This window comes from Phoxinus phoxinus (genome assembly GCF_949152265.1).
Source record: "Phoxinus phoxinus genome assembly, chromosome: 17".
Lineage (NCBI taxonomy): Eukaryota > Metazoa > Chordata > Actinopteri > Cypriniformes > Leuciscidae > Phoxinus > Phoxinus phoxinus.
Window position 1 is genome coordinate 15,194,876 of NC_136892.1, and position 26,600 is coordinate 15,221,475.

Sequence of the window (26,600 nt, forward strand, 5' to 3'; positions counted from 1 at the left end):
TAAAACATTTTATATTTTAAAAATAAACCAGACTTGGGGGTTGCAAAACTTTTCAATGTAGCATGAAGAAAGTAAGTTTTTATTTACTTTTTATTTTTTTACAATGCCACCACAAATTTGTGTCATTTAAAATTACTTGAATGTTTATTTATTTTTTCGTTTGCTCTATTTATTTATTTATTTATTAAATTGTCTCTTTTAGTGTAGATGCTATAGGCTACTCACATTCACATAAACTGTCTGTTTTTAATCGTTTTAGTGTAAACCCTACATACGGTTTATGCATTTGTTTCCAATTTACTTTTCGATTAAAATTATTTTATCTATTTTTTTAACTGATATTAAAATGCGTAGCCTACAATAAAATTAGGCGGAAGCAGCGGTGATGGGAGCTGGCATAGCCTAATTATTTTGAACAAGTAGCCCAAGTGACAGCAGAGATTTGAGACACGGCCAGCAGTGCGTCGCTCTAGCAGTTTTTACGGTAATGGTACTGATGAGGAATGAGTCAGGCCATATGATGCTGATGATACTGCCATTTCATCAGCACATTTCCACAAACATCTCTTTATCCCTAATCATGAGAATGATAATGAATTACAAATATGAATGGGCATTCTGAAAGTAATAGGTCTTAATGCAAACGCACAAGACGATTATGGTTATTCGTTTGCTCATTTAATGCATATTCAAAGCGCGACTAGTTGCACATTTATCCTCACAAACATTCGGGTGTGCTTGGATGCCTTGCCGGGGAACGTCACGTTGTTATACGCTTTCTGACTGAAAGACAGCGACGAATATGGGGCTTGCCATCCGCAGACACTGAGAAGCACAACCAAGGTAATAACTACACAAAATATACAATAATATGCAGTTATAGCGCGATTTCTCAAAACAAGTGCGATGCTGAACTCATAGCTAGGCCTGCAAGTAGGCTAGCATATCTACTGTGCTTTAGCTAGCTTGAGGGACTCGGTTATCAAGAGACTCGATGTTGTTATGAGATTCATTATCGTTCGTTCTGTTACTAAAGATGTCGTGTTACTTAGACATTTATTGTTATGAAATCGTATTAAGTATATCAATATGACATTTTAAAAATGCAGGTGTGATACTCATACAACCACTGAAATAAAAAAATATTTGATTAGCCTCTATTTCGATCAATTTGACCTTAATTGACAATTTGCAAAACGATTCCCATGTATAACTGTATTTGATACTTTGGACTTCTATACAAATTAATGGTCTCGCATCATATAGGTAGTAAGGTAATTATACATAACACCTATTTGAATGATACTCATCCATTTAAAGAAGGAGGCTCAGCTGTTAGTGCTCATCTACTTGATCTGATCCTTAAAAATGGCTTTCGGAATAATAAATATAATAATGTCTTTGAGTTGAATAAAAAATAAATTCAAATTCAAGGATAAGTACATTTTTGGTTAAACTGTTCCTCCAATTAAGCACATGCAAACATAACCTTATACAAACATAAGGTTATGTTTACTCAGTGTAATATATTATTTTGTCTGACAGGCTGCATACTGTTATTCCTTGACAGATAAAATAAGAAATGGAAGCTATATGGCTGTACCAGTTCCGGCTGATTGTCATTGGCGACTCGACGGTGGGGAAGTCTTGTTTGATCAGACGCTTCACAGAAGGACGTTTTGCACAGGTGTCTGATCCTACTGTTGGCGTAGACTTCTTCTCCCGTCTGGTGGAGATTGAACCAGGCAAACGCATCAAGCTTCAGATCTGGGACACGGCAGGCCAAGAGAGATTCAGGTACATCTGGTGCTATCGCAGCTACATGCACTGCCTAATTGTTTAACGAAATCAAAATGGGAGATTTGTGGCTTTTAGTCTATGTTTGTTAGCTTTGAGGCTATTATTTATGCTAATTTACTTCTAAACATTGGCAGAAAATCTTTTTTATTAGATAAATGCATTTAAAAATGTCCCTCTTCCAGGTAAACAAGCCAAAAATATTGATGACTCATCCTGCACTAAACAAAATTTCGACCAATAAAATACTCTCACAAATTAGAATGCCCCTCCACCTGCAACCAACCTGCTAACTTAAAACTGGCTATTTTTAAAAGAAACAAGCTGTCTTGAGAAAATGTCCTGTCTCAACTCCCTTTTTTATTAGGAAACATGCTATTGTTTAAGAAAGAAGTTAATTTTGGGATATTTTATATTTAGGTTTTTATTGATGTTTTTTTAAATTCCACTTATATAAAATATCCCTTAATGAGCAACAAATATATCAATTTTGATTCTGATGATAAAAAGAAAATAATAGTAGCTGTAACCATACAGTCATTTTTTTGTGGTTCAAAACCTATTACAGTTGTGCATTTATTACTTAGAAAAGTATTTTGCCCAACAAATCCAAATGTAAGTTTATGCTTCTTTTTACACTTTTCTTACAAAAACTAAATAGATAAATAGAGGATGATACACTTGATTCATAAAGTAATTTCATTCCCAATTTTGATTTTTCACTCTTTAAACTGTCATCTCTTTCATCCCTTTTCTTTTCATAGCCATTATTCACACCCAACCTTTTGTACTTCCTATATGGGGCCTCATTTAAACTTGATCCTAAAATCAATGTCAAAAGCGAGGAATGAATCAGGATTAATAAAGGCAAAAACTGACATGAAAATATCCTTATGTGTACGCCAACTGAAGAGCATGCCTACAAACTTTTTGCACTCATATATCAATAATTTAAATAATCCAACATTGTTGTTACTGAAATTGTATATATATATATATATATATATATATATATATATATATATATATATATATGTGCTTGTTTTGACAGGCTTATAGTTCTGTTCAGTTTGATTATGTTTTTCGGGGCTGTTTACACGATACCGTTTTTGACTAAAAAGCGAAAACTTTTTATGTGTTTTTGGGGGATCGCTTTGACAACGTTGTTGTCTGTACGTGAAAAACGCAAAAGAAAACCGTTTTCCGTTTTTAGTACATCGTTGTCGTATAAACATATCCTTAGTATGGTTTTCCCTTTTCCCGTTTGCCTGTGTTCAAATTCCTTCTTAGTTTCCAAAGTTATTCATCTGTTGTCATAGTTTTTAATTAGTTACTCACCTGTTTCAGTTTCCCCTCGTTTACACGCGAACGGAGAATTCTCCACTGAAAGCGATTCTTTCTAAAAACTCCGGCCAGAGTGGAGATTTTGGAAAACTCCGTTTGCACGTTTGCATGTAAACTGAGAAAAACTGAGTTTTAGGCAGTCGACGTCACAGTATGCGACAGAACTTGCACTGCGTCAAAAGTGCGACCTATATTTTCGGGATTCTGATTGGCTAACGTGGGCTTGAGCTTCTCGTTACACTGCCACCTATAGGTTTGGCATGCTCTTGACGGCATATACACGGGTTCGTGTAAACGAACACTTTTCTGAAAACGGAGAGGGTGAAATGTCCGTTTATGAAAATAACCGGCCACGTGTAAACGTAGCCTAAGTCCTGAGTTTGGTTCTGTTATTTGTCCAGTATTGTCTTAAAGTATGTATTAAAAGTTTGCTGCTAATCCCTTCTTCTGTTCATCATCACATTGAACGTGACATGTTCACATTGCACTTGAATTTTAGGTTTATTTATAAAGTGATTTATAAAGTAGGATGCAATTAGGAACACTTTTTGTGTGTATTGATGTTTTATAAATCGTTCCTAGGAACATTTGTTCACATTTAGGATCATTCTACTCATGTCTTAATAAAAGAGGTCCATATTCTCAGTGGAAGAATATAATCCACTCATCCTGCCCATAACCAGAATATCTCCGATTGATTAATTGTTAGTCTTTCTATCATGTATATTTCATATATATTCCACTAATTTCCGGAATTTCAGGCTGTAACCATTTCCTTGTAATAGCTTTCTTACAGGTTATCGGCAGAATTCCCATCGAGTACCTATTTCCATGCTAGTTTAATATTATTTAATAAATCAATTTATAGGCTACTTTTGTATATGCTTATGCACAGCCCATAATTCTTTTTGTGTCCCTGTTGTAATGTGCAATGTGTTCTCCCACCAGTCTGATATCATCTGCTCTTCTCCCCTGTATGTGATCTAGATCTATCACAAGGGCTTATTATCGCAATTCAGTGGGTGGCCTTTTGCTTTTCGACATCACCAACCGACGCTCCTTCCAAAATGTCCACGAGTGGCTGGAGGAAGCGCGCAGTCACGTGCAGCCGCACAGCATCGTCTTCTTACTGGTCGGCCACAAGTGTGACCTGGAGCCGCAGCGGCAGGTGAGCCAGCAGGAGGCAGAGAAACTGGCAGCCGCTTACGGCATGCGCTACGTGGAGACCTCGGCCCGCGACTCCATAAATGTAGAGAGGGCTTTCACGGAGCTGACGCGCGACATCTTCGAGCTGGTCAAATGTGGTGACATCACCATGCAGGAGGGCTGGGAGGGCGTCAAGAGCGGTTTCGTGCCCAACGTGGTGCATTCATCCGAGGAGGTGACCAAGAGCGACCGCCGCTGCCTCTGTTGATCAAGTGACTCCTGTCGATGTATCATGCAAAACCAGTGCTGTCGATCTCCCTCAGCTTGACATTCCCACTACTGCAGCCCCACAAATACTCTCATCCCCTCAATCAATGTTTTCTGCTTTCATAGTTACTTCGAATAAAGTTCTTATTCTCCTAAAAGTCCAAATAATGACTTAAAGATAAGCAAATGTGAATTAACTGGAGCTTTGGCGAGTCTACTCGGTCCACCTGGCAAGATGGAACTTGGAGAACTGAGTTGTAAGAACTGTTTAAGTAAAAGTTTGCAGAAACACACTGAACCTTTGGAGCAAAGACAGACCCGATATTTACACCAAAAGTTTATCCAGTAATGATGGATCATGTGAGAGCATGTGCAGGAGGACCACACCAATCCAAACGTCCCATTGGACTAAATAGCCCCTAATGTGTTCAATGAAGATACTCATGAATAATAATTTCCTGTAATTCCTTTTTCTTTCTTTTTTTTTAAAGAGAAATGAATAATGTTATTCATCGATGATGCATTAAATTGATCAAAGGTTAAAATATTTATATTTCTAATCCTGTTTTTGAACCTTCTAGAATCAAAGAATCCTGAAAACTGCATCATGGTTTCCACAAAAATGTTAAGCAGAACAACTATTTCAACAATGATAATAATAAGAAATGTTTCTTGCTGCAAATCAGCATATTATAGTTATTTCTGAAGGATCATGTGATCCTGAAGACTGGAGTAATGATGCTGAAAATGATGCAGCTTTGCATCACAGGAATAATTTACATATTAAAATAGAAAACAGTTATTTTATTTTGTAATGGTATTTAATTTTTGATCAATTAAATGCAGCCTTGGTGAGCATGAGACTTATTTCTGACCGCATACTATTGAATGGTAGTGATATTGGCTGTTTATTTGGGACCTTTACAGGTAATTTCAAGAATTAAACAGTAGGGGGAGACAATCTGTTCCTTATGGTCAAACACATTGCCTGACAAGATAAGAAGGTGACAGATTTCGCCTGCAGAGGTCATAACAATCACAGGGAATGCGACACGTTCTTCTTTCCTTCAGGATGCACCCTCGTGATTTTTAAAATTGTTAAATGATTCAATACGTACATTTAATGACTAAATCAAATCAAAGCATTTTAAATGGCTACATTCAAATCTCAGAGAACAGCTATAAACCTTCCAGAAAACATGCAATTATAGAGAGCCACATTTAAGTTTCCCGCCTTTTTCTCATTTAAAGTGCGTCATTTTATCCCTAGACACTTTTCCAGGGACTTTACCAACATACTGATTTGTAAAGCACTGATAAATCATGTCCCTATTTTTTTCTGGTAAGGTTCTTCCTAAAGTTCACTCTTTCATAACTGTTGCCTGTCACTTGAGGTTAGTAGCTGCTGAGAAAACTTACAATTTTTTGACTTACAGACTAATAATGTCATTTAGCCGACTGAAATGACTATCAACTGTGTATTTATTGATCTTGTTGGAGAGATGAGATGAACTATCAATAAAATGTGTGACAAAAACTGTCTAAAAATGATTTTCTTTTTGCTTTAAAGCCACAACGAACAGCCTCAGTTGTTTTGTGAAACATTTTATTTAAAAAAGAGAAAAAACATGAACAGAATCTTTATAATACAGCTCATTTTCTTTGTACATGGCATGAATATTTACAGTTTAAAAAACCCAAGGACAAACGCTATTCATATACTGATAAACAAACACATGTAACACTGCAAGTGCAGCTCAAAGGCAAATGACTTGGTCTATGTTGATAACTTGATATCTACCAACCATCGTTGAGATACATGTGAAACTTCAGGCACTGATCTACATCTCCAAATCTGAATCCAAACTAATACTTGGGATCAGACACCAATGCGTTTACATGCTAAACTTTACATGTCTGGTACATGTAAACAAAACCATTTTCATCTGATTGTGAAACACAAATATAATAGTAAAGCTATACAAAAATATGCTTCTAATCAAGTCAGAATGTTAATATATTAAAAGACAAAAAATGGGTTTACAAATAGTGGTTTTAAACAACTTCTATTCTGTTATTCTGTCCTGTAGTAGACAAACCATTGCTATTTGAATACAATTAGGTTACACAAAATATGTTTTTGCATAACCAACCAAAAACGTCTGAAAAAGGTGCTGAATTTTAGCATCCCGGATGGATAAAATATTCATACTATAATATATCAAAAAGGTATGACGAGAGCACAAGATAATTGAAAGTTTGATTGAGCAATCGTAAACTAGTATTCCACTACATTACACATTCTCTACAATGAAGAACAAAAGTAGATAAAGGTACATGAGCTCAACAGCTAAGAACAAGTTTCAATGGAAAGTAAAACAAAAACAAAACAAATCTGGTGAAAAATACTGACTCTTATTTCTCAAGTATCTACACCCTCAGATAGGAAAGAAAGGCTTGTTTCTTTAAGTCTTCAGGCAAGTTTAGGTTTAACCCTTGACCTGTGAGTTGGTTATTATTGCAGACTAACCTTACTAATAACAAAGTTAGCACAGTAACCATAGTTTCTGCTCAAATATTACAACTAATACTGTTCAACATAAATATCATTAAGTAGCTTTCAGAATTTTTCAAGTCATGGCGTTCAAGTCAAAGTACTAGTTGGTAAGGATAACCGTAGATACACTAATGTTCAAACGTTTTCGAAAAGAAAGAAGTCGCTAATGCTCACAAAGGTTGTATTTAATGTCACTTTTGATCAATTTGATGCATGTTTGCAGAATAAAAGTATTCATTTCTTTCTTTCTTTTTAAGTCATACGGACCCCAAACTTTGAACTGTAGTGTAAGTAGTTTTGGCAGAAACAGCAGTTTATCAAGGAACTTTTCATAAGCATCGTCTGGAAATACAATAACTGTTATATAGTTTGCTTAAGTAAAATCATCAAGTTTAAGGAAGTCGTTTGGATGGGTAAACTATACATCCTCATATAAAAACTCCAAAAAATAATAATTTAGTATTTTATAAAACTGAACATTTTCTGGCGCAACCTCATATGGTCCATTCAAAACTCTCTCACTTTAAAAAACTTTCATTTTATACCACAACACCCAATATCATTATCCCAACATACAGCAGCGCTAATACCACACTGTCTTTCTTAGGAAATGGAAAAAGTTTTTTCTATCCATGCAACTCTTTCATTCAACTCTCATACACTTGGGATTTTAGCCATGCCAATAATGTCCAAAAACTCTTTTCCAGTTTCAATTCTTCAATCTGACAGTAACCAATGACCACCGACACTCTCTTGCCATTTTCACATTCTGCACGGTGAACACTAGGGGTCCCTGTTGTATTTTAGGACCTCATGCTGAAAAACCAGGAGGCAGAAAGAGACCATTTTGGATTCAGAATCCGAATGCTTTAGAGCACAAACAATGTGCTTGGAGCTCGATCCCGAAAAACAAAATACCCTTTACACAGTCAACTAATTTTCCTCCAGACGATACGGCCATAACAGTACTAGTGATTCGAGCAGCCACAGGGACATTTAAACCAGCATCTACAGTACTGAAACGCCAAAGCTGCACGACGACCTCGAACGGAAAACTCTTAGGGATTTTCTAAGAGGAACCTGATAATTTTGAGAGGATGAGAAATCCTTTTTTTCAATTGAGATGTTTGGGGCAGTCTCTTCAATAAATGAGGCATGATTTTCACATCAAATCTAGACTTAAACGAACATTTGTAGGACGATGTGCCCGTCGTTCTCTCTCACTATCAAGGGGAAATGCCCTCCACTTCGCTCTCTTCGACGCCTAGATATATGGGGCTTTTGTTCTGAAGGGCTGGCTCGTATTTTCGTAGGGAGCTGTTCATGGCCTCTGTGCTGTTCCGGATACCATAGCCGAAGTAGATTATGAAACCTGGGAACGGACACGAGAGTAGAAATGGGAGGTTTGGAATGAAGGAAACAAACATGGCGCTATCACACAACAGATGTACTCACCGATGCCCATCCACACGGCGAAGCGGCACCAGGTGGCCATGTCCAGCTGCATCATGAGATAGATGTTGACAAAGATACTGAACAGAGGCAGCCAAGGTAACAGAGGCACCTGCACACAGAAAGATTTACACTTAAAGGGACAGTTCTCCCAAAAATGAAAATCCTGTCATCATTTACTCACCCTCATGTTGTTCCAAACCCTTATGATTTTTGTTCATCTTCGGAACACAAATGAAGATATTTTTAATGAAATCTGAAGAATTATGTCCCTCCATTGACAGTCTACGCAACTACCATTTATGAATCGAGCAGTTTAGTCTAAAATTTATTAAGAGTCGCTTTATATGATGAACAGATTTAATTTAGGCTTTTATTCCTATATTAACTAACATTGATCAACACACATCAGTTGTGGTAAACGGAAGCTCAAGCATGTTTGCTTGACATGCAACAAGAACCAATGAGGTTCATTCTCGTGTTACGCAGCACGTTTGAGCTTCAGCAAGAACCAATGAGGTTCATTCTTGTGTTACGCAGCACGTTTGAGCTTCAGCAAGAACCAATGAGGTTCATTCTCGTGTTACGCAGCACGTTTGAGCTTCAGCAAGAACCAATGAGGTTCATTCTCGTGTTACGCAGCACGTTTGAGCTTCAACAAGAACCAATTAGGTTCATTCTCGTGTTACGCAGCACGTTTGAGCTTCAGCAAGAACCAATGAGGTTCATTCTCGTGTTACGCACGTTTGAGCTTCAGCAAGAACCAATTAGGTTAATTATCATGTTACGCAGCACGTTTGAGCTTCAACAAGAACCAATTAGGTTAATTCTCGTGTTACGCAGCACGTTTGAGCTTCAGCAAGAACCAATGAGGTTCATTCGCATGTTACGCACGTTTGAGCTTCAGCAAGAACCAATGAGGTTCATTCATGTGTTACGCAGCACGTTTGAGCTTCAGCAAGAACCAATGAGGTTCATTCTCGTGTTACGCATGTTTGAGCTTCAGCAAGAACCAATGAGGTTCATTCATGTGTTACGCAGCACGTTTGAGCTTCAACAAGAACCAATGAGGTTCATTCTCGTGTTACGCATGTTTGAGCTTCAACAAGAACCAATGAGGTTCATTCTCGTGTTACGCATGTTTGAGCTTCAGCAAGAACCAATGAGGTTCATTCTCGTGTTACGCATGTTTGAGCTTCAGCAAGAACCAATGAGGTTCATTCTCGTGTTACGCAGCACGTTTGAGCTTCAACAAGAACCAATTAGGTTCATTCTCGTGTTACGCATGTTTGAGCTTCAGCAAGAACCAATGAGGTTCATTCTCGTGTTACGCAGCACGTTTGAGCTTCAGCAAGAACCAATGAGGTTCATTCTCGTGTTACGCATGTTTGAGCTTTAGCAAGAACCAATGAGGTTCATTCATGTGTTACGCAGCACGTTTGAGCTTCAACAAGAACCAATGAGGTTCATTCTCGTGTTACGCATGTTTGAGCTTCAACAAGAACCAATGAGGTTCATTCTCGTGTTACGCATGTTTGAGCTTCAGCAAGAACCAATGAGGTTCATTCTCGTGTTACGCAGCACGTTTGAGCTTCAGCAAGAACCAATTAGGTTCATTCTCGTGTTACGCACGTTTGAGCTTCAGCAAGAACCAATGAGGTTCATTCTCGTGTTACGCATGTTTGAGCTTCAGCAAGAACCAATGAGGTTCATTCATGTGTTACGCAGCACGTTTGAGCTTCAACAAGAACCAATGAGGTTCATTCTCGTGTTACGCATGTTTGAGCTTCAGCAAGAACCAATGAGGTTCATTCTCGTGTTACGCATGTTTGAGCTTCAGCAAGAACCAATGAGGTTCATTCATGTGTTACGCAGCACGTTTGAGCTTCAACAAGAACCAATGAGGTTCATTCTCGTGTTACGCATGTTTGAGCTTCAGCAAGAACCAATGAGGTTCATTCATGTGTTACGCAGCACGTTTGAGCTTCAGCAAGAACCAATGAGGTTCATTCTCGTGTTACGCATGTTTGAGCTTCAGCAAGAACCAATGAGGTTCATTCATGTGTTACGCAGCACGTTTGAGCTTCAACAAGAACCAATGAGGTTCATTCTCGTGTTACGCATGTTTGAGCTTCAGCAAGAACCAATGAGGTTCATTCTCGTGTTACGCATGTTTGAGCTTCAGCAAGAACCAATGAGGTTCATTCATGTGTTACGCAGCACGTTTGAGCTTCAACAAGAACCAATTAGGTTCATTCTCGTGTTACGCATGTTTGAGCTTCAGCAAGAACCAATGAGGTTCATTCTCGTGTTACGCAGCACGTTTGAGCTTCAGCAAGAACCAATGAGGTTCATTCTCGTGTTACGCATGTTTGAGCTTTAGCAAGAACCAATGAGGTTCATTCATGTGTTACGCAGCACGTTTGAGCTTCAACAAGAACCAATGAGGTTCATTCTCGTGTTACGCATGTTTGAGCTTCAACAAGAACCAATGAGGTTCATTCTCGTGTTACGCATGTTTGAGCTTCAGCAAGAACCAATGAGGTTCATTCTCGTGTTACGCAGCACGTTTGAGCTTCAGCAAGAACCAATTAGGTTCATTCTCGTGTTACGCACGTTTGAGCTTCAGCAAGAACCAATGAGGTTCATTCTCGTGTTACGCATGTTTGAGCTTCAGCAAGAACCAATGAGGTTCATTCATGTGTTACGCAGCACGTTTGAGCTTCAACAAGAACCAATGAGGTTCATTCTCGTGTTACGCATGTTTGAGCTTCAGCAAGAACCAATGAGGTTCATTCTCGTGTTACGCATGTTTGAGCTTCAGCAAGAACCAATGAGGTTCATTCATGTGTTACGCAGCACGTTTGAGCTTCAACAAGAACCAATGAGGTTCATTCTCGTGTTACGCATGTTTGAGCTTCAGCAAGAACCAATGAGGTTCATTCATGTGTTACGCAGCACGTTTGAGCTTCAGCAAGAACCAATGAGGTTCATTCTCGTGTTACGCATGTTTGAGCTTCAGCAAGAACCAATGAGGTTCATTCATGTGTTACGCAGCACGTTTGAGCTTCAACAAGAACCAATGAGGTTCATTCTCGTGTTACGCATGTTTGAGCTTCAGCAAGAACCAATGAGGTTCATTCTCGTGTTACGCATGTTTGAGCTTCAGCAAGAACCAATGAGGTTCATTCATGTGTTACGCAGCACGTTTGAGCTTCTGCAAGAACCAATGAGGTTCATTCTCGTGTTACGCATGTTTGAGCTTCAGCAAGAACCAATGAGGTTCATTCATGTGTTACGCAGCACGTTTGAGCTTCAGCAAGAACCAATGAGGTTCATTCTCGTGTTACGCACGTTTGAGCTTCAACAAGAACCAATGAGGTTCATTCTTGTGTTACGCATGTTTGAGCTTCAGCAAGAACCAATGAGGTTCATTCTCGTGTTACGCACGTTTGAGCTTCAGCAAGAACCAATGAGGTTCATTCTCATGTTACGCACGTTTGAGCTTCAGCAAGAACCAATGAGGTTCATTCTCGTGTTACGCACGTTTGAGCTTCAGCAAGAACCAATGAGGTTCATTCTCGTGTTACGCATGTTTGAGCTTCAGCAAGAACCAATGAGGTTCATTCTCATGTTACGCACGTTTGAGCTTCAGCAAGAACCAATGAGGTTCATTCTCGTGTTACGCACGTTTGAGCTTCAGCAAGAACCAATGAGGTTTGTTTTCGTGCATCAAGCAGGTTCGGTTGAGCTTCTCTATATGTTCGCTGATCAGGGTTTATATGTGAATAAAAGCCTAAATTCAATCTGTTCATCATATAAAGCGATCGAGTCTCTTCAGAATATTTGGACCAAACCACTCGATTCATATGGGTTCATTTTCTGATCTGTTTATGAACCTTTTGAAGCGTCAAATTGGTAGTTGCATAGACTTGATGCAGGGAAGGAAATCTCTCAGAGTTCATGAAAAAGTTCCAAAGATGAACGGAAGTCTTATTGGTTTGGAACGACATGAGGGGGAGTAAATGATAACAGAATTTTCATTTTTTTTCAGTGCTCTATGCATGTTGTCTGATCAATGTTTATATGTGAATGAAAGCCTTTAAACCGCTAGAATCACATGGATCTTTTACAATCTCTTTATGAACTGCCAGATTTTTGGGTGAATAGACATGTAATGGAGGTGAAGGAAGCTTTCAGATTTCATTAAAAACATCTTCAGCTGTGTTTCGAAGATGAACAAAATTCTTATTCTCATTATGAGTAATGCATCATTTTTGGATGAACCCTTTTAAATTTTAAAACACTAGGTAGCATACACCGGAGTCTGTGACTTTTGACAATTAGCGTCAACTCATCCAGGCTGTAAATTAGGGCAAAAATATGGGCAAAAGTCATGTACTGTATTCCAACCTTTAATAGAGTGCAAGTATTTGGTGTTCAGCTGAAGAAAGAGAGTTCTATAGGGTTGGAGTGACATCAGGGCATTTTTGAGTGAACTCTCCCTTTCAGTCTGAGTATTTGTGTTCTAATAGCGCATTTCCTTTTACGCAAGTTCAGTGTTTACGTTCAAGCCCGGGCAAAGATTTATGGCATAATAAAAAGGCAAATTCAATAACGAGGACATCTGGTACCTTGAAGGTGAGAGCTTCCTTGCTCTCAGGCTGCCTACAGATCACAATGACACACAGGATGCACAGCAGGACCAGAATGACACACGTCATCACCCACACAATCTCGAGATTCACGATGGCTTCCAGACGCAGAGCCAAAACCATACACAGCACGGTGATCAGCGCAGCTACGCAGATAAGAGGATATTGGAATTAGTCCATAATCAGCTCATTATCTACATCACTGAATCAGATAAATACAAATAACAGATACGAATGTAAAACCGGGTTAGAGTGTAAATACACGACCATTCAAAAGTTTGGGTATTTTATCATGTTCTTGAAAGAAGTATTTTTTGCTCACCAAGGCTGCATTTATTTGATGAAAGGGTAAAATTTAAATTATTGCAAATATTATTACAATTTAAAATAACAGTTTCAGTTTTAATATATTTCCTATGATGGCAAAGCTGAATTTTCATCAGAAATCATTGTAATATGCTTATTTGGTGCTCAAGAAAAAAATTATTAGCAATGTTGAAAACAGTATTTTTGTGGAAACCATGATCATTTTTTTTTTTCAGAATTATTTGATGAATAGAAAGTTCAAAGAAATTTTAATTTAAATACATTTAAAATAGAAATCTTTGTAACATTAAATGTATTTACTGTGACTTTTATTTAATGTGTCCTTGCTGAATAAAATATTAATTTCTTTAAAAAAATGTAATCTTTCTAACCACAAATTTTTGAATGGTAGTATTTATTTATAGCACAAATTCACACCAAAAATGCACAATACAGTATTTTTGCATGCTCAATAACTGCATTTTTACATTTAGATTTTGCTTTTAGTCATTTAACGCTCACTCAAGTTAATATTTAAAAACACTAATAATTTAATAACACTTAAATGTAATCTTTAGCAAATATCAAAATGGATATCCATTTTCATTCTGTACACTATAATGTTGTAATGCTTCAATCCACTTGTACCATATACAACTCACACTTTTATAGTGCATTATTGAGAGGATGGGCCAACTATACCTTTAATAGTAGTGACTAGTGAGAAACAAAATCTTCACTTACAGATAATAGCAGTTGTGCCGTAGACGATAGTTCCCGACATTTCGGTTGGCAAGTCTTTGGAGGGAACCAGGAGAAGTTTCGGGGAGAATTTCTCTTTGCGGGGTTTGTCATCCAGCTCTGTGCCATATTCATCTCCACTGTCTCCACATACGGCCACTTTCTCGCCACCGACCAGTTCCACCAGTTTCTCAGTCTGACTGGAAGAGCTCAGGTTGCCTGGCTGATATCTAGAATCAAAAAATTAGTATGAGTCAAACTACATACAGTAAACCCACAACATGCAGCACTGTTAATTATTTTACATACAGTAACATTCAAATGTTTGGAGTTAGCAAGATTTTTTTGAAAGAAAAAATACTTTGTTCAGCAAGAATCATGCATTAAACTGATCAAGTTACAGTAAAGACATTTATAATATTACAAAATATTTCTATTTTAAATAAATGCTGTTCTTCTCAACTTTCTATTAATCACAGAATCCTGAAAAAAACGTTTCCACCAAAACATATTAAGCAGCACAGCTGTTTTCAACATTGATAATAATAAGAAATGTTTCTGGAGCACCTTTTTCTTCTGAAATAAATTGCATTTTAAAACAGAAAACAGTTATACTGTTTTTACTGTATTTTTGATTAAATAAATACAGCCTTGGTGAGCATAAGTGACTTCTCCGACCCCAATCTTTTGAACAATAATGTACGAAAAAATTAGCCAAACATAACAGAGGCAATTTACATAAAGCAGTCTTAAAGGAACCGTAGCAAAATGATTTCTTAGAGTGGAAAATAGTCATGTAAAAACAAAATAATGACAGTTTTTGGATTTAACATTATGTATATATTCACAGGGAAACATTATTTTACATCATGACCGCTCTAAAAACTTTATGCAGTATATAATAGTAGACCCAAATTTAGTATTTGTGGTGCAGGTTTTACCGTACCTGAGAATGAGGACACACACGGCCACCAGGGAGTATGCAAGCAATGTTCCTATGGACATGAGGTCAACCAATGCAGCCAAATCAAACAGAAATGCCATGAGAGCTAAAAGAAGACAAAACAAACAAGTTTCAAATCTTATCCAGCCATAACATTTCAAATCTTACATAACATCCACCACCAGAGATCAAACGCCACATCCAAACCAGATGCGATAAAAGCTATCGCTACCATGTAAGTTTTTATTCAGTAGCAGCCGTGACAACACACTCCTCACATATTTCTGCAGCGTTGCACTGGGTGGGGTGGCCCCGCCCACAGTGAAATCTCATAGGTCCAAAATCCACATAACTGTATATTATGTTCTGATTGGCTGTGGTTGTGCCGCATCTCTAATAAAAATTATGAGACGCCTGTAATTTGTGCAAATTTAGGACATGCTGGAACACAAACCAATATAGAACAAAGACCGTCACTCACATGCTACTATTCCAGACACAGCAGTCGCCAGCAGTGGAGTTCTGGTTCTCTTGTTCATCCTGGAAAGGGAACGGAAGAGCAGCCCATCCTCTGCCATAGCGTAGATCACTCGAGGCATGGGGAACATGGAGCCCAACAAGCTACGATAAAAAAACAGTTCTGTCAGGACCATTATCGTCAAATACGATTGATAATTAGCATACAGTTTGGATTGGTGGTATGGTTCCGTTCTGGGCGAGAACTCCCTGCGCATCCATGCAGCCTAGCATGGATAAGAGCAGTGAGAGCAGCAATAACCCCCCTTGGGGTAAACAGAACCAACATGAATGTAAGCAAATATATTTCATTCAAGATTTTAAAGTACAACATAATTCGAGAATTTATTCTGTTTCAAGGGGAATCAGAATGCCAAATCCTGACTGGGCGAGAGGAGGAGCTGGGGATGGAGGAGGGTAATTCGCTCCTGAGAAATACTGAAGGAGCTTCTAAATGTATACGGTGATAGGCGTTGCATTCCTATAGGTAGACGTGGATCACCTGACAGTCAGCTGATGCGAGCTTGACTAACGTGACCTGCCAGAACTGACGCTACGCTTGATATTCAGATAAATGGAAAATGTTAAACGAAAACATTCCAAGACAGTCAGAAAAGTCCATGAGTTACCTTGTCGAGAGGGCACAGAGTGAACCCACAGCTACAATATAGCGCGCCGGTGCCCAGCCCACGTAACTGAAGGCCTCGGGCAGGGGACTCTGGGTGTTGAGTTTGTAATAGGGCATCATGAGAGTAAGAGCAGCTGACACACCAAAGTAAGCAAAGAAGCAAATGAGCAGAGAGGCCACAATGCCCACAGGGATGGAGCGCATTGGGTTCTTGGCTTCTTCACCTACCGGGAAAAAAACAAGGGTAAATCGAACCACATACATGTATGACTCACTCTGCAGATGGCTTTAGAAGAAACAAAAACAAAATGTTCAGCAATCAGTATTCGTGCTCTAAAACTGCAACATTTATGTATGAGACGTACTTGTTGTAGCAATGCAATCAAAGCCAACAAAGGCGTAGAAACAGGTGGCTGCGCCAGATAAGACGCCGCTGAAGCCGAACGGAGCGAAACCTCCACTTCCAAATATTTTTTCTACCCGTCTGTGAGAGCAGAATAGATTTGTCAAATCTTGTGCAAGAAAATCACATTATCCACCTCACACAACTGGAAGAGATCCTCATTTGCTCCACTTTGAAACATTGAGCTGGATTTTGTCATGTCAAACTTACTCTGGTTCGGTGATATTTGTATCATTGACAAAGTCTTGATATGTGAGATTCCAGTTTGCTGTGTTGCCCTTGACAAAGCCAGAGATGATGACAAAGCCCAGCACAATGAGGTTGATCCCAGTGAAGATCTTGTTCACCAGAGCAGACTCGCTTACACCAAAAGCAAGCAGTCCTGAGGAAGAAATCTCACGTCAAAATCAGAAATGTCTTATTTAATCATTATAAATTAAACTGTAAACTTTTATTTGTTAAATAACACTTAAATTTAATAATCTTTAATTTAATAATAACAATGTTAAATGTCATCTTTAGCCAATCACCAAATTAAATATCCATTTTGTTGTGATGTTCTTAGTATTTAATTTTTTATTTATTTACACAAAATAGTATAGAATTTAAATCAATAACTTATTGGTAATCGGCTATAAAATATTAAGGCCAGATTTTTAATATCGGCTGATCCCTAATCATAATTAGCTTTTGGTTGTACTGTTTATCTCTACTTTTCTAGTAGTTTAAAAAAAGATGAGCACAGTTAATGATGAAAATCCTTACTTGTTCAAATGCCAAAATCAAATGATTTCTGTTTTTAAATTTCTCACCAGTCAGTAGCAGGATGAGAATGAGGGCAAAAAGGTCCGGATATTCCGCAAGAACCTTCCCAGGAACCTTCATGGCCATGGAAGCCCTGAAGAAGTTCGAGATCTTCTGCTCGATTAAGTTATCGAACGTAGAGCTCCAAGCTCGCGCCACACTAGCTGTGCCTGAAAACAAGAACCAGCTTTTGTATTTCAGTTACAGTGGATTTCTTTAAAATGATCATCAACTAGTATAGTACACATACCTATTACATAAGAGAGGATGAGGTTCCAACCAGTGATGAAGGCCCAGATTTCTCCCACTGTTACATAGCTGTACAAGTAAGCAGACCCCGTCTTAGGGACTCGTGCACCGAATTCTGCATAGCACAGTCCAGCAAGCATGGAGGAAAGTGCGGCCACAAGGAAGCATAAGACGATAGCAGGACCAGCCTTCTCTCTCGCAACCTCCCCAGCCAGCACATACACTCCAGCGCCAAGTGTGGAGCCCACCCCGAGTGCCACCAGATCAAGAGTGGACAGACACCGAGCGAACCGCGTTTCCTCCCCAGAGCAGTTCAGAGCACGGCGGCGCAGCAGCGCATGTCCAAAAGAGGCAATTTTGTCCACCATGGTTAACGCGGAATGAGGTGTCAAATCTGGCGAGGTTCTTTGTTGTGCTGGTTCCAAGGAGCTCTCTTTCACTTATGTCTGAAAGAGCACATAAAACAGGAAGGAAGAGTTAGAAACATTTGGGTGTGTATCTGTGTGACATTGCCCAAGCCAGTATGGCTAGGTTTGATCGAACTAGGTTTGATTTGGTCTAGTCAGGACATAGTCAAATTTTCTTTCCTGCTGAAGTGAACTTAAATCTGTTCATCACACCTCATTGCCAAGTGTCATTCTTCGAATTCCTACCGCATAAGGAACTATGAAGAATTCTCAAAGGAATACTTCCGCGTACCAACTCTCCAGATTTCTGCCCTGCCCTCTAATTAAATAGTCAGTAAAGGCCAGATATAAAAGTGGAATCTATTACACACGGTTCCAGTAAAGAAGTGTTCCTGGAGGAAAGGTCAGGCAACAAACTTCATGACATGAATGAGGAAGTTTTGTCCACAACCAAGACAACAAAAGTGAACAATAATGACAAAGACAACATCAAGTGATAGAGGAAAAAAATTCATATATATTTTTAAAAATAACACTCTACCGTAACGTTGTGAAATAATATTACATTCAGATACATTTCTTATTATTATCAATGATGAAACCGGTTGTGGAAACAGTCATAATTTTTTTTTCAAGATTCTTCAAAAGAGCAGCATTTATTTAAAATGAGAATAATTTGTAATATTATAAATATCATCACTCACTGTTACTTTCAAATAAATGTCTGGCATACTTGCTGAATAACCGTAATCGCTATCGGCTTGATTAGAAAATGTGGCCGATATATTAAAGCCAATAAATAAGGAATTATTTCCTTTAGCTGAGACACTTCAGATGCACACTGTTCACCATGATGGTTTTGAATTGCTTGAAATATGATTGAAATTACTTAAAAAAGGAAAATACAGTTAAGTGCAACTGCATGTCGTGAGAACATCATAATTGTGTGCTTGGGACATGGCTTTTAATGGTGAGACTTTTGTTTTTTTGTAATCAGGCTCTCAAAAATTATTTAACAACTTGGAATTAGATTTATCAGCCAATATATCAGTTATCGGATTTCAAATATGAAGAATTATCGATATCGACTAAATTTTTCATATTGATGCATCCCAAGAGGTTTTATGCATTGATATAAGTTCTGTACAAGCCACAAATCAGAGTGATTCAAAATATATTTTAAACACACACAAAATCATATTTAAAAAAGTGAAGACCTACACTACTCACAAATCCTGAAATGCCTTGGATCTCCCAATCAGATGTTACCATAGAATAAAACAACCATGATAAAAGAGCTCAGCAGTGAACTCCCTTTCTCATGAAAACCTGCAAAAAAAGTAATGCTGTGATGCAATGCTCAAAACTTAACTTTATTAAGAATATTCCTATGGAGAAAATAAACGGGATAGGCACATCTGCAACCAAGACTGCTGTAAAAGCGTGCAGTCAATCCGTACCAAGTCAAAGTCAGCTTTACATTTACATGCACTTTAAAGGGGCGGTCAACATTTACTGTTGATCTGCAAATGATCGCACCCAAAATCCAGTAATTTCAAGAGGAATCCACAACGATTGGGAATTTTGTGCAAAGGCGAAATATTTACCTGAGATTTTGCAACGGGTTCAAGTTGGTCACGTAGATTTGCTGCATTGACTTGGTTTGGAAGTGACTTCTCCGTGAGCAGTGCTTTATACATCACTAGATTCGCTACACTATTGACAATAGACAATGGACCTTTGATGGACCCTGAAATTGACTCATTCTTAAATGATTAAAGTGTCATTGTATTCTTTAGACTTCAGCTCAACTACACAAAAACCTGCTGTAGCTCAATTATAACTACATGTACACTGACTGTTGCACTCCACCAACAAGACCCACAATGTTCTGTGTGAACCCGTATCATATTGACCCGCTCGACTCCTTATCGGAGCTGTCTGATTCCAAAGCACTCCTGCTAACTCATCAGGTTACATGGTCAGGTTTATGTCTGAGCCAGCAGAAGTACTGTAGTACACTGTTGACGTTCCTTGCAGTTCTTTACCTAGGTCATAATTCTCACTGGTGACGTTTACAGTGATGTCTAACAGAAATGATTTGGAAACACAAGCACGAACAAGGTCACAACTAAACCTTGAGTTGTAGCAACAGCTATCAAAACCAAACACTGAAGCAATGACAGTGAAGAAAGTTGGAACATTGAGCACTTTGTTGATTCAATCTTACATTTCACACACACCGCCATGACGATTCGACTTCCTGTCCCACGACGGAGATCAATTACTTAACAATTATATAAAAAAACTTGTCACAAAAACAGCAAAACTAAAACAATGAAATCGCTAAAAATGGCTTTATGAAAGTTGTGGAAATACTCGCAAAGAATCCTGTGTCCTGGATCAAAGACAGGTTTGACAAAGAGGACAGAGAAGGGGGGGGGGAAACAAAAACATCCCTGTAATTCACTGTACAATAGAGGGGCTGAAATAGACTCTTTTTATCTGTAAGGTGGTTTGTTTCACTTGGCACAGCAGCTGGCAAGATTCTTAGCGAGTTGAATCGAGCTCAGTCCGGGCAACGGCTCAGAACTTTAAGCCACCGTTGTGGTCTTACACAACTCACACAATGGCTGCATTCTTTCACTACCCACTGCTTTTGTTATCATGGAATGGATATATGTATACAGCATATTAATGTGGCAATGATATATCTAGCAGTTGAGAAAGTCTGGAATCATGTCTTCCCTTGTACCACGTAGGAGCGTTGACCAGTTGTAGAGGTTATAGTGTGCTTCGATATCAGTTGCCTTGAAAACGTTCCCTACCAGGAGATACTTTTTGGGCCGTACAGTGCACACACATCTATGATAGGCCGCAGCGAGGGCGGCAGTACTAATCTCTTTCTTGTGGTCTCCACGAGGTATGGGTGACACGTGGGCGAAATTAAATCTGTAAGGCTTTTGATCTGGCCATGAGAAATTCATGAATGCCATGACGTCTGTTATCCTGAGGAACCTGGCACACCAACAAGACCTACACATTTTATTGTAACATTCCGATTTGGCTACACTTGACGTGGGTGAATGAAATATATTAATTTTTCCATATCCTAGTAGTTTAAAACACACATGTGGCAAGTTCTTAAAAATGTACTCTTGTGTATGCAGGTTTTGCTAAACTTTTATACCATGTTCAAGAAACATTGAAACTTAAATGTCATGTTGTGTAGTGATCAAAAATAAATTAATATATTTACCTAACCAGCATTATTTTAGTATTGCTTATGATTATAGTATTTATGAACATTTCGAAATGACTTAAACATCCAAGTTGATTGTACTTCAAAATTGAAGGCAGCAACTTTGTAACAAATGAATAGCTGGGACAAAAAAAAAGCATAATGCCATTGACCCACTTTAGTTTGAACACTAGAAGTGCAAGCTAGTAGCAACTATGTTGATCAATGAATGCACAGATTTATATCTATTAAGGGTTTATGTAGGCTAACCCATTAATGAGTGAGATGTTATGTGTTTTGAAGTGACTCACTGGGCTTTTCTCAAAATAAATACCTCAAATGGATTCTAAGAGGCTTACATAAAGAACCGCCAACTGGTTAACCTTCTTAACAGGAGAGTAAGGACTTCTATTGGTTTACATTAGGTGTTGTTTTTGTTTTGGTTCTCTTTTCCACAGAACAGTACTGCTGTAACTCAGTAAATGTGTTTGCCCAACATCTGAACTTTCAAAACAAACCCCACTAACCCCCTATTCAAGGTTAATTTCCCTAAAAAACTGAACTGGCCAATCACATACTCTAAACCATTTGTGACATGATTGATGATACGTTTGACCATTGAGAGATATTAAAAGCCTATTCAATCTTCCTCCTCATGGGTAACAATCATTCCCAGGCTCAGGTTCTTACTTAAACAAGGGTCAGTATTGCTTCTTGATCAATCTAATAACGTTGTATTTGATTAATTTAGCAGACTGATAAGACCTATAAGCAATAGCATGAAATGATATCTGTGGGTAAATGGACATTTCATAGTCTGCATGCAGTGCATATAAACACAGAACGGGAATATATATCTTCTCACGCCAAACAACAAGATATGCCGCTGAGGAAGGAGATACTACGAAACTGTTGAAGGATCCACAGGATCCACTGGACACTGGTGCCATATTACAAGCAGGAACCAGCATGAGAGTTTCATTCTTCGAGAGAACTAAACTGTTCATGGTTATGAAACGGACTTATTTAGGCACATGCCGCTGTGAATGAACCTGGTAACCTCTCAAATAGCTGGCTTAATGCCATCACACAGCCCCCTTTAACAAGGCTCCACAGATTGTGCAAAATACCAGCCAGAGATGCTTCATCATACTGAACAAGCTTGAGGTTTTCACTGTTATGAACATAATCGTTAACTGACAATTACCAATTTGTAAAAAAAAAATACTAACGTGTTTCAATCGACTTGATTTTGTCTATTAGGAATTGTGGTTGAGGTTGTGGTTAGCTAATGCTGTGATCTCATGCGAGTAAGTTCACATATTTGTGAAAAATAACACAACAGCCAGTTACTCTACTTAGAAATATGCATTCCGTGTCGGAATGTCTGTTTTTGTTTTGGTCTGTGTAATTCCGTCCACTACTAAATTACCCAATAGTATTTTGACACCCCGGGTTGCCAGTCAGAAAACACATCGTATTGTAGCCATGAAACCCAACAAACAAACTGGGTCAGAGATCACAGATTCCATCTGACCTAAAAAGCCTCGGTATTCATCTAAATAGCTCTAAGTCCAGAGGCATATTTAAACACTGAAAAATTAAGTCATCAACTTATAGCGCAAGACTCGTCGCCTACTATTGTCAATTTCACTCGTTCCTGGTGCGTTTCGTCAATCTGGCAACCAGCGTGAGTGTCGAACCCTCTCCAATATTTATCATTTGGAAGATATAAGCATTCAAAACTTAAAGTCTCTCACTTTCACCAATATGTATCAATGATTTTGATGACATCACTCTGCACTTCAGCTTCTCATAAAATGTTCTGTCCAATCAAATGCTCTCTAGAATCTGAAGCTCTGCCCCCTACATTATAAATAGACACTGAGGCTGAGGCTAAAATCAGTCACTTTCTACAGCCAGCGACACGATAGCACAGAGCGGATCAAATGCGTGAGTCGCCTGAGAACACAAAGCGTATCGAACCCATTTGAATTTTGCACAGAATACAGCACTTTAAAGTGATATGGAGGAGATTAGAAGGAGAAACAGTTGGAGATTAGAAGGAAACTGCGGCTTTACTGAGCTCAACGGCTCTGGTCGAGCTGTGAAAAATGAAACGCAATTGATATTTTTAAAAAGGGGAGGAGCTGTTTGATATGCCACGCCCTGTCTTCCTGTTTCAGTGGAAATTAAGCCAACACATTGAATAATGCTATGCTTTTCAAGGCACTTCAGTAGGCCTAGACTATGAGGGCACATTAATTTTTAAAAACAATTTATAATACATACTAAAATATTCCATAAAAAAAAGCAAGAATTGTCCATCTAAATTTCTTGGTGACTTTAAAGTACAATCAACAAATAATGAGAGATAAATTAACGGGTTCTTGTACAGCAAGCCACCACTGTCTAGCGCCAATCAGAAAATATGAAAAGGTGAGTTTTTTAACTATAATTTGCACTTTTCTACTTAACTGATTACACTGGTCTACAGCCAAAATGCTTCTGAAATAAATGTGGTCAAACTTTACAAATTATGGGTCAATGAGAATTCAAATTATGCTTAAAATTGTTGACTGGCTCTAGTTCTAGGCTCCAGTTTAAGGCATGCTATTGGGTCAGTATATGACCCTTGACTTTGGAATGGCGGAGGATCTCAATTTGAACCAGAAATGACTAAAATACATCTTTGACTGGATCTATTGTAAATCTATGACTGGGTTTGGACAGTACTTGCTTTTTAGGCAAAACAATGAATGATGCAATCTGAAGCTGGCAATGCGTCATACATTATATGAATTGCATCATATTATTCAGAAATCATAAATGATGCAATCACAATGAAGCGTACATCACTCTGCTAATCAAATTGCCCTATATCAGCGTCGTGCTCTCTAATTTGTCAGTGTTTGTTTTGCAGAGGGACACATTCTGTTTAGCCAAAATGAGCAGATGCCATGTACTAGTGTGAACAATGCAGATAACTTCAAATGGAGCCCATAAGAGATGAATTTATTGAATACAAGAGATGAGCCAAGAAGTGCTGAGTAGACAGCAAGTTGTTTTTGCCTTTTGTCTCATAATACATTTTTATTCAATTTAAAGTGTTACATAAACAGGACGGGTACTCTCTACACAATATACATAGACATACAATTTAAGTGTATTGGTGCTGTAATATTAGGACTACCGATGTTGGCTGGCCTTTAAAGGATAGGACCCAACAACGTCACTACACCACTGTCCATTAAACAGGAAACATGGTGTTCACAGGTCAAGTTTCATATATTTAAATGATTATTTAATAAATAATTGAAAAACTGAAATAAAACATCTGATGCAGATGAGACCAGCATGCAACCTACTATAACGTTCCAAATCAAAATAGTAATAATACTATTTTAATAGATAACATATGATATGGCAACACAAACAAAATGTAATAAACGTCACGGGATGAATCAGGTACCCTTCTGACGTAATATTCAAACAGCATAATTTGTTTGTGAGATCTGGCCAGTCTGAACTGGTACCAGTTAGTCAGTTCTGGGCTGATGCAACTCTTACAACAGATACAATTGTACGACAACTTCCGGTCAGTCAGTAACGGAGCGGGAACTCGTGTCGTGAATGAATGAAAACACGACGCACCGAAACTAAAAACACGACGTTTTGCGAAACAAATCTAAAAGCAAATGCATGGAACAAAAACGAGGCATGTAGTACATTTAAATAGACGATTTGAATAACATTTAAATTAGCGGTGTTCGTGCTTCCCAGAGCCATATGGTTCTTCCTCCTAGCTCGCTAAGGCACACATGTTTTACTTCTTCAAATAATAATCCTGCAAAATAACAGAATAAGAGAAGGGCGAATATCATTTGGGGTAACTTATGTCATTAAATGTCATTTTATAAAATAAATATAATAATTAATGATAAATAAAATACACCGTTTGAAGGATATAAAAGTCTGCAACAGTAGCAAACAGTATTTGCAAACATAATTGTATGTATTTCGTTGAATGAAATATGAATTATATTAGCATATTGACAATTGATGCACGTAAATGAATTGTTCCTTGTTTTGCAGAGTGCATAGTCCAATGTAACGTAGCCTACATTATAAATATTTATATATAGAGACATTTTTTCTTACCATTGTCTAATAGATGCAAATATTGCAGGCTCGCGTGTCGGGGCTGTAGGTTAATTTGTGAAGATGATTTCATGCACGAGTTCGATTGCATCATATTTTACCGTATAGTGCACTAATGGATCCATTCTGCAGTCAAGATGGACTGAAACGGTCTTATTTGTTATTAAAACCCAATGTCTACTATATTCAGAAGAGAGAAAAGTTGAAAAGTTACCTCTTGGTTTCTGATGCGAAGGTGCCGATAACTTCAGTTTGTTGTATTTACCTAGCCTGGCTGACCGTGCGCGAGTGATCACTCCTCATCCTCAGCTTCAGTCTCTACGTTTTGACGCTGGCCGGCCAATGAGGTTTCGGTGACGTGGGGGATAAACAAACCGTGATGTCTCCACCCATTCGGCAGCTTTGTGTTTGAGAGTGTTCCCATTCACACGCAAGTCCCCCGCCAACGTGAAAATCTATAGTATTTTAGTAAATTATTAACTTTCATTTACAAAAACTACGTAAAACAAGATTTAAGCCATTAGAACTCAACAAATGAATCCCACTAGTAAATAAAGAACTTGCCAAAACATACAGTGAGTAAAAGTAAAGCATTTTACATTTCTTCCCAAGTCCCCCGCCAACGTGAAAATCTTTAGTAGGCTAAATTATTAACTTTCATATCGACAAAACTACGTAAAACAAGCTAAGCCATTAGAACTCTACAAATTAATCCCACTAGTAAATAAAGAACTTGCCAAAACATACTGTGAGTAAAAGTAATGCAGTTTCTACATTTACAGGTAAATATTGATTAAATAATATAAGTAGGCCTGCTGATAAAAACAAGGGACAGTCAATATTTTATCAGTAACTTTAATGCAAAAAAAAAAAACTTTTTCTCAGTGTCCTATGGACTAAAGGTCTATGTCAAGGAAAAACTTTTTACTCTACTCCTTTGCAGCCCCCAGCACCAGGACACACCCTGAAACTTGTCACCTGAA

General features: G+C 38.2%; 2 protein-coding genes across 4 annotated transcripts; one reads left to right on the forward strand and one right to left on the reverse strand.

The window, feature by feature from the left end:
* The first annotated feature begins 510 nt into the window (after positions 1-510).
* rab39ba (RAB39B, member RAS oncogene family a) lies at positions 511-5,051 on the forward strand. Its single transcript, XM_079586614.1, has 3 exons — positions 511-843; positions 1,571-1,797; positions 4,129-5,051. Exons 2-3 carry the CDS (start codon positions 1,583-1,585, stop codon positions 4,553-4,555), a joined length of 642 nt encoding a protein of 213 aa, XP_079442740.1. The 5' UTR covers positions 511-843; positions 1,571-1,582; the 3' UTR covers positions 4,556-5,051.
* Positions 5,052-6,080: 1,029 nt separating this feature from the next.
* Positions 6,081-25,995, reverse strand: slc7a3a (solute carrier family 7 member 3a). 3 transcript variants are annotated; one of them, XM_079586611.1, is made up of 12 exons: positions 25,832-25,995; positions 17,810-18,254; positions 17,568-17,729; positions 16,966-17,137; positions 16,718-16,836; positions 16,354-16,576; positions 15,690-15,829; positions 15,212-15,314; positions 14,269-14,495; positions 13,198-13,364; positions 8,567-8,675; positions 6,081-8,483 (listed from the first exon to the last, which is right to left on the reverse strand). In XM_079586611.1, the coding sequence occupies exons 2-12, from the start codon at positions 18,174-18,176 to the stop codon at positions 8,338-8,340; spliced, it is 1,935 nt and encodes a 644-aa protein (XP_079442737.1). In that variant the 5' UTR covers positions 18,177-18,254; positions 25,832-25,995; the 3' UTR covers positions 6,081-8,337. The 3 variants fall into 3 exon arrangements, with proteins under 3 accessions (XP_079442737.1, XP_079442739.1, XP_079442738.1); XM_079586613.1 differs by lacking the exon at positions 25,832-25,995 and adding an exon at positions 25,618-25,640 and having other exon boundaries at positions 6,150-8,483; XM_079586612.1 differs by lacking the exon at positions 25,832-25,995 and adding an exon at positions 19,823-19,939 and having other exon boundaries at positions 6,150-8,483.
* Positions 25,996-26,600: the final 605 nt, after the last annotated feature.

What these genes read in the sequence shown, in the direction of transcription:
- rab39ba (XM_079586614.1), top strand. Translation starts at nt 1,583, where the DNA reads ATGGAAGCTATATGGCTGTACCAGTTCCGGCTGATTGTCATTGGCGAC. An exon ending in GCAGGCCAAGAGAGATTCAG is followed by an intron (nt 1,798 to 4,128) that starts GTACATCTGGTG and finishes TATGTGATCTAG; the next exon opens with ATCTATCACAAGGGCTTATT.
- slc7a3a (XM_079586611.1), bottom strand. Translation starts at nt 18,176, where the DNA reads ATGGTGGACAAAATTGCCTCTTTTGGACATGCGCTGCTGCGCCGCCGT. An exon ending in CTCTGTGCCCTCTCGACAAG is followed by an intron (nt 15,830 to 16,353) that starts GTAACTCATGGA and finishes TTTTTATCGTAG; the next exon opens with CTTGTTGGGCTCCATGTTCC. An exon ending in GTGTGTGTCCTCATTCTCAG is followed by an intron (nt 14,496 to 15,211) that starts GTACGGTAAAAC and finishes TTTTGATTCTAG; the next exon opens with ATATCAGCCAGGCAACCTGA.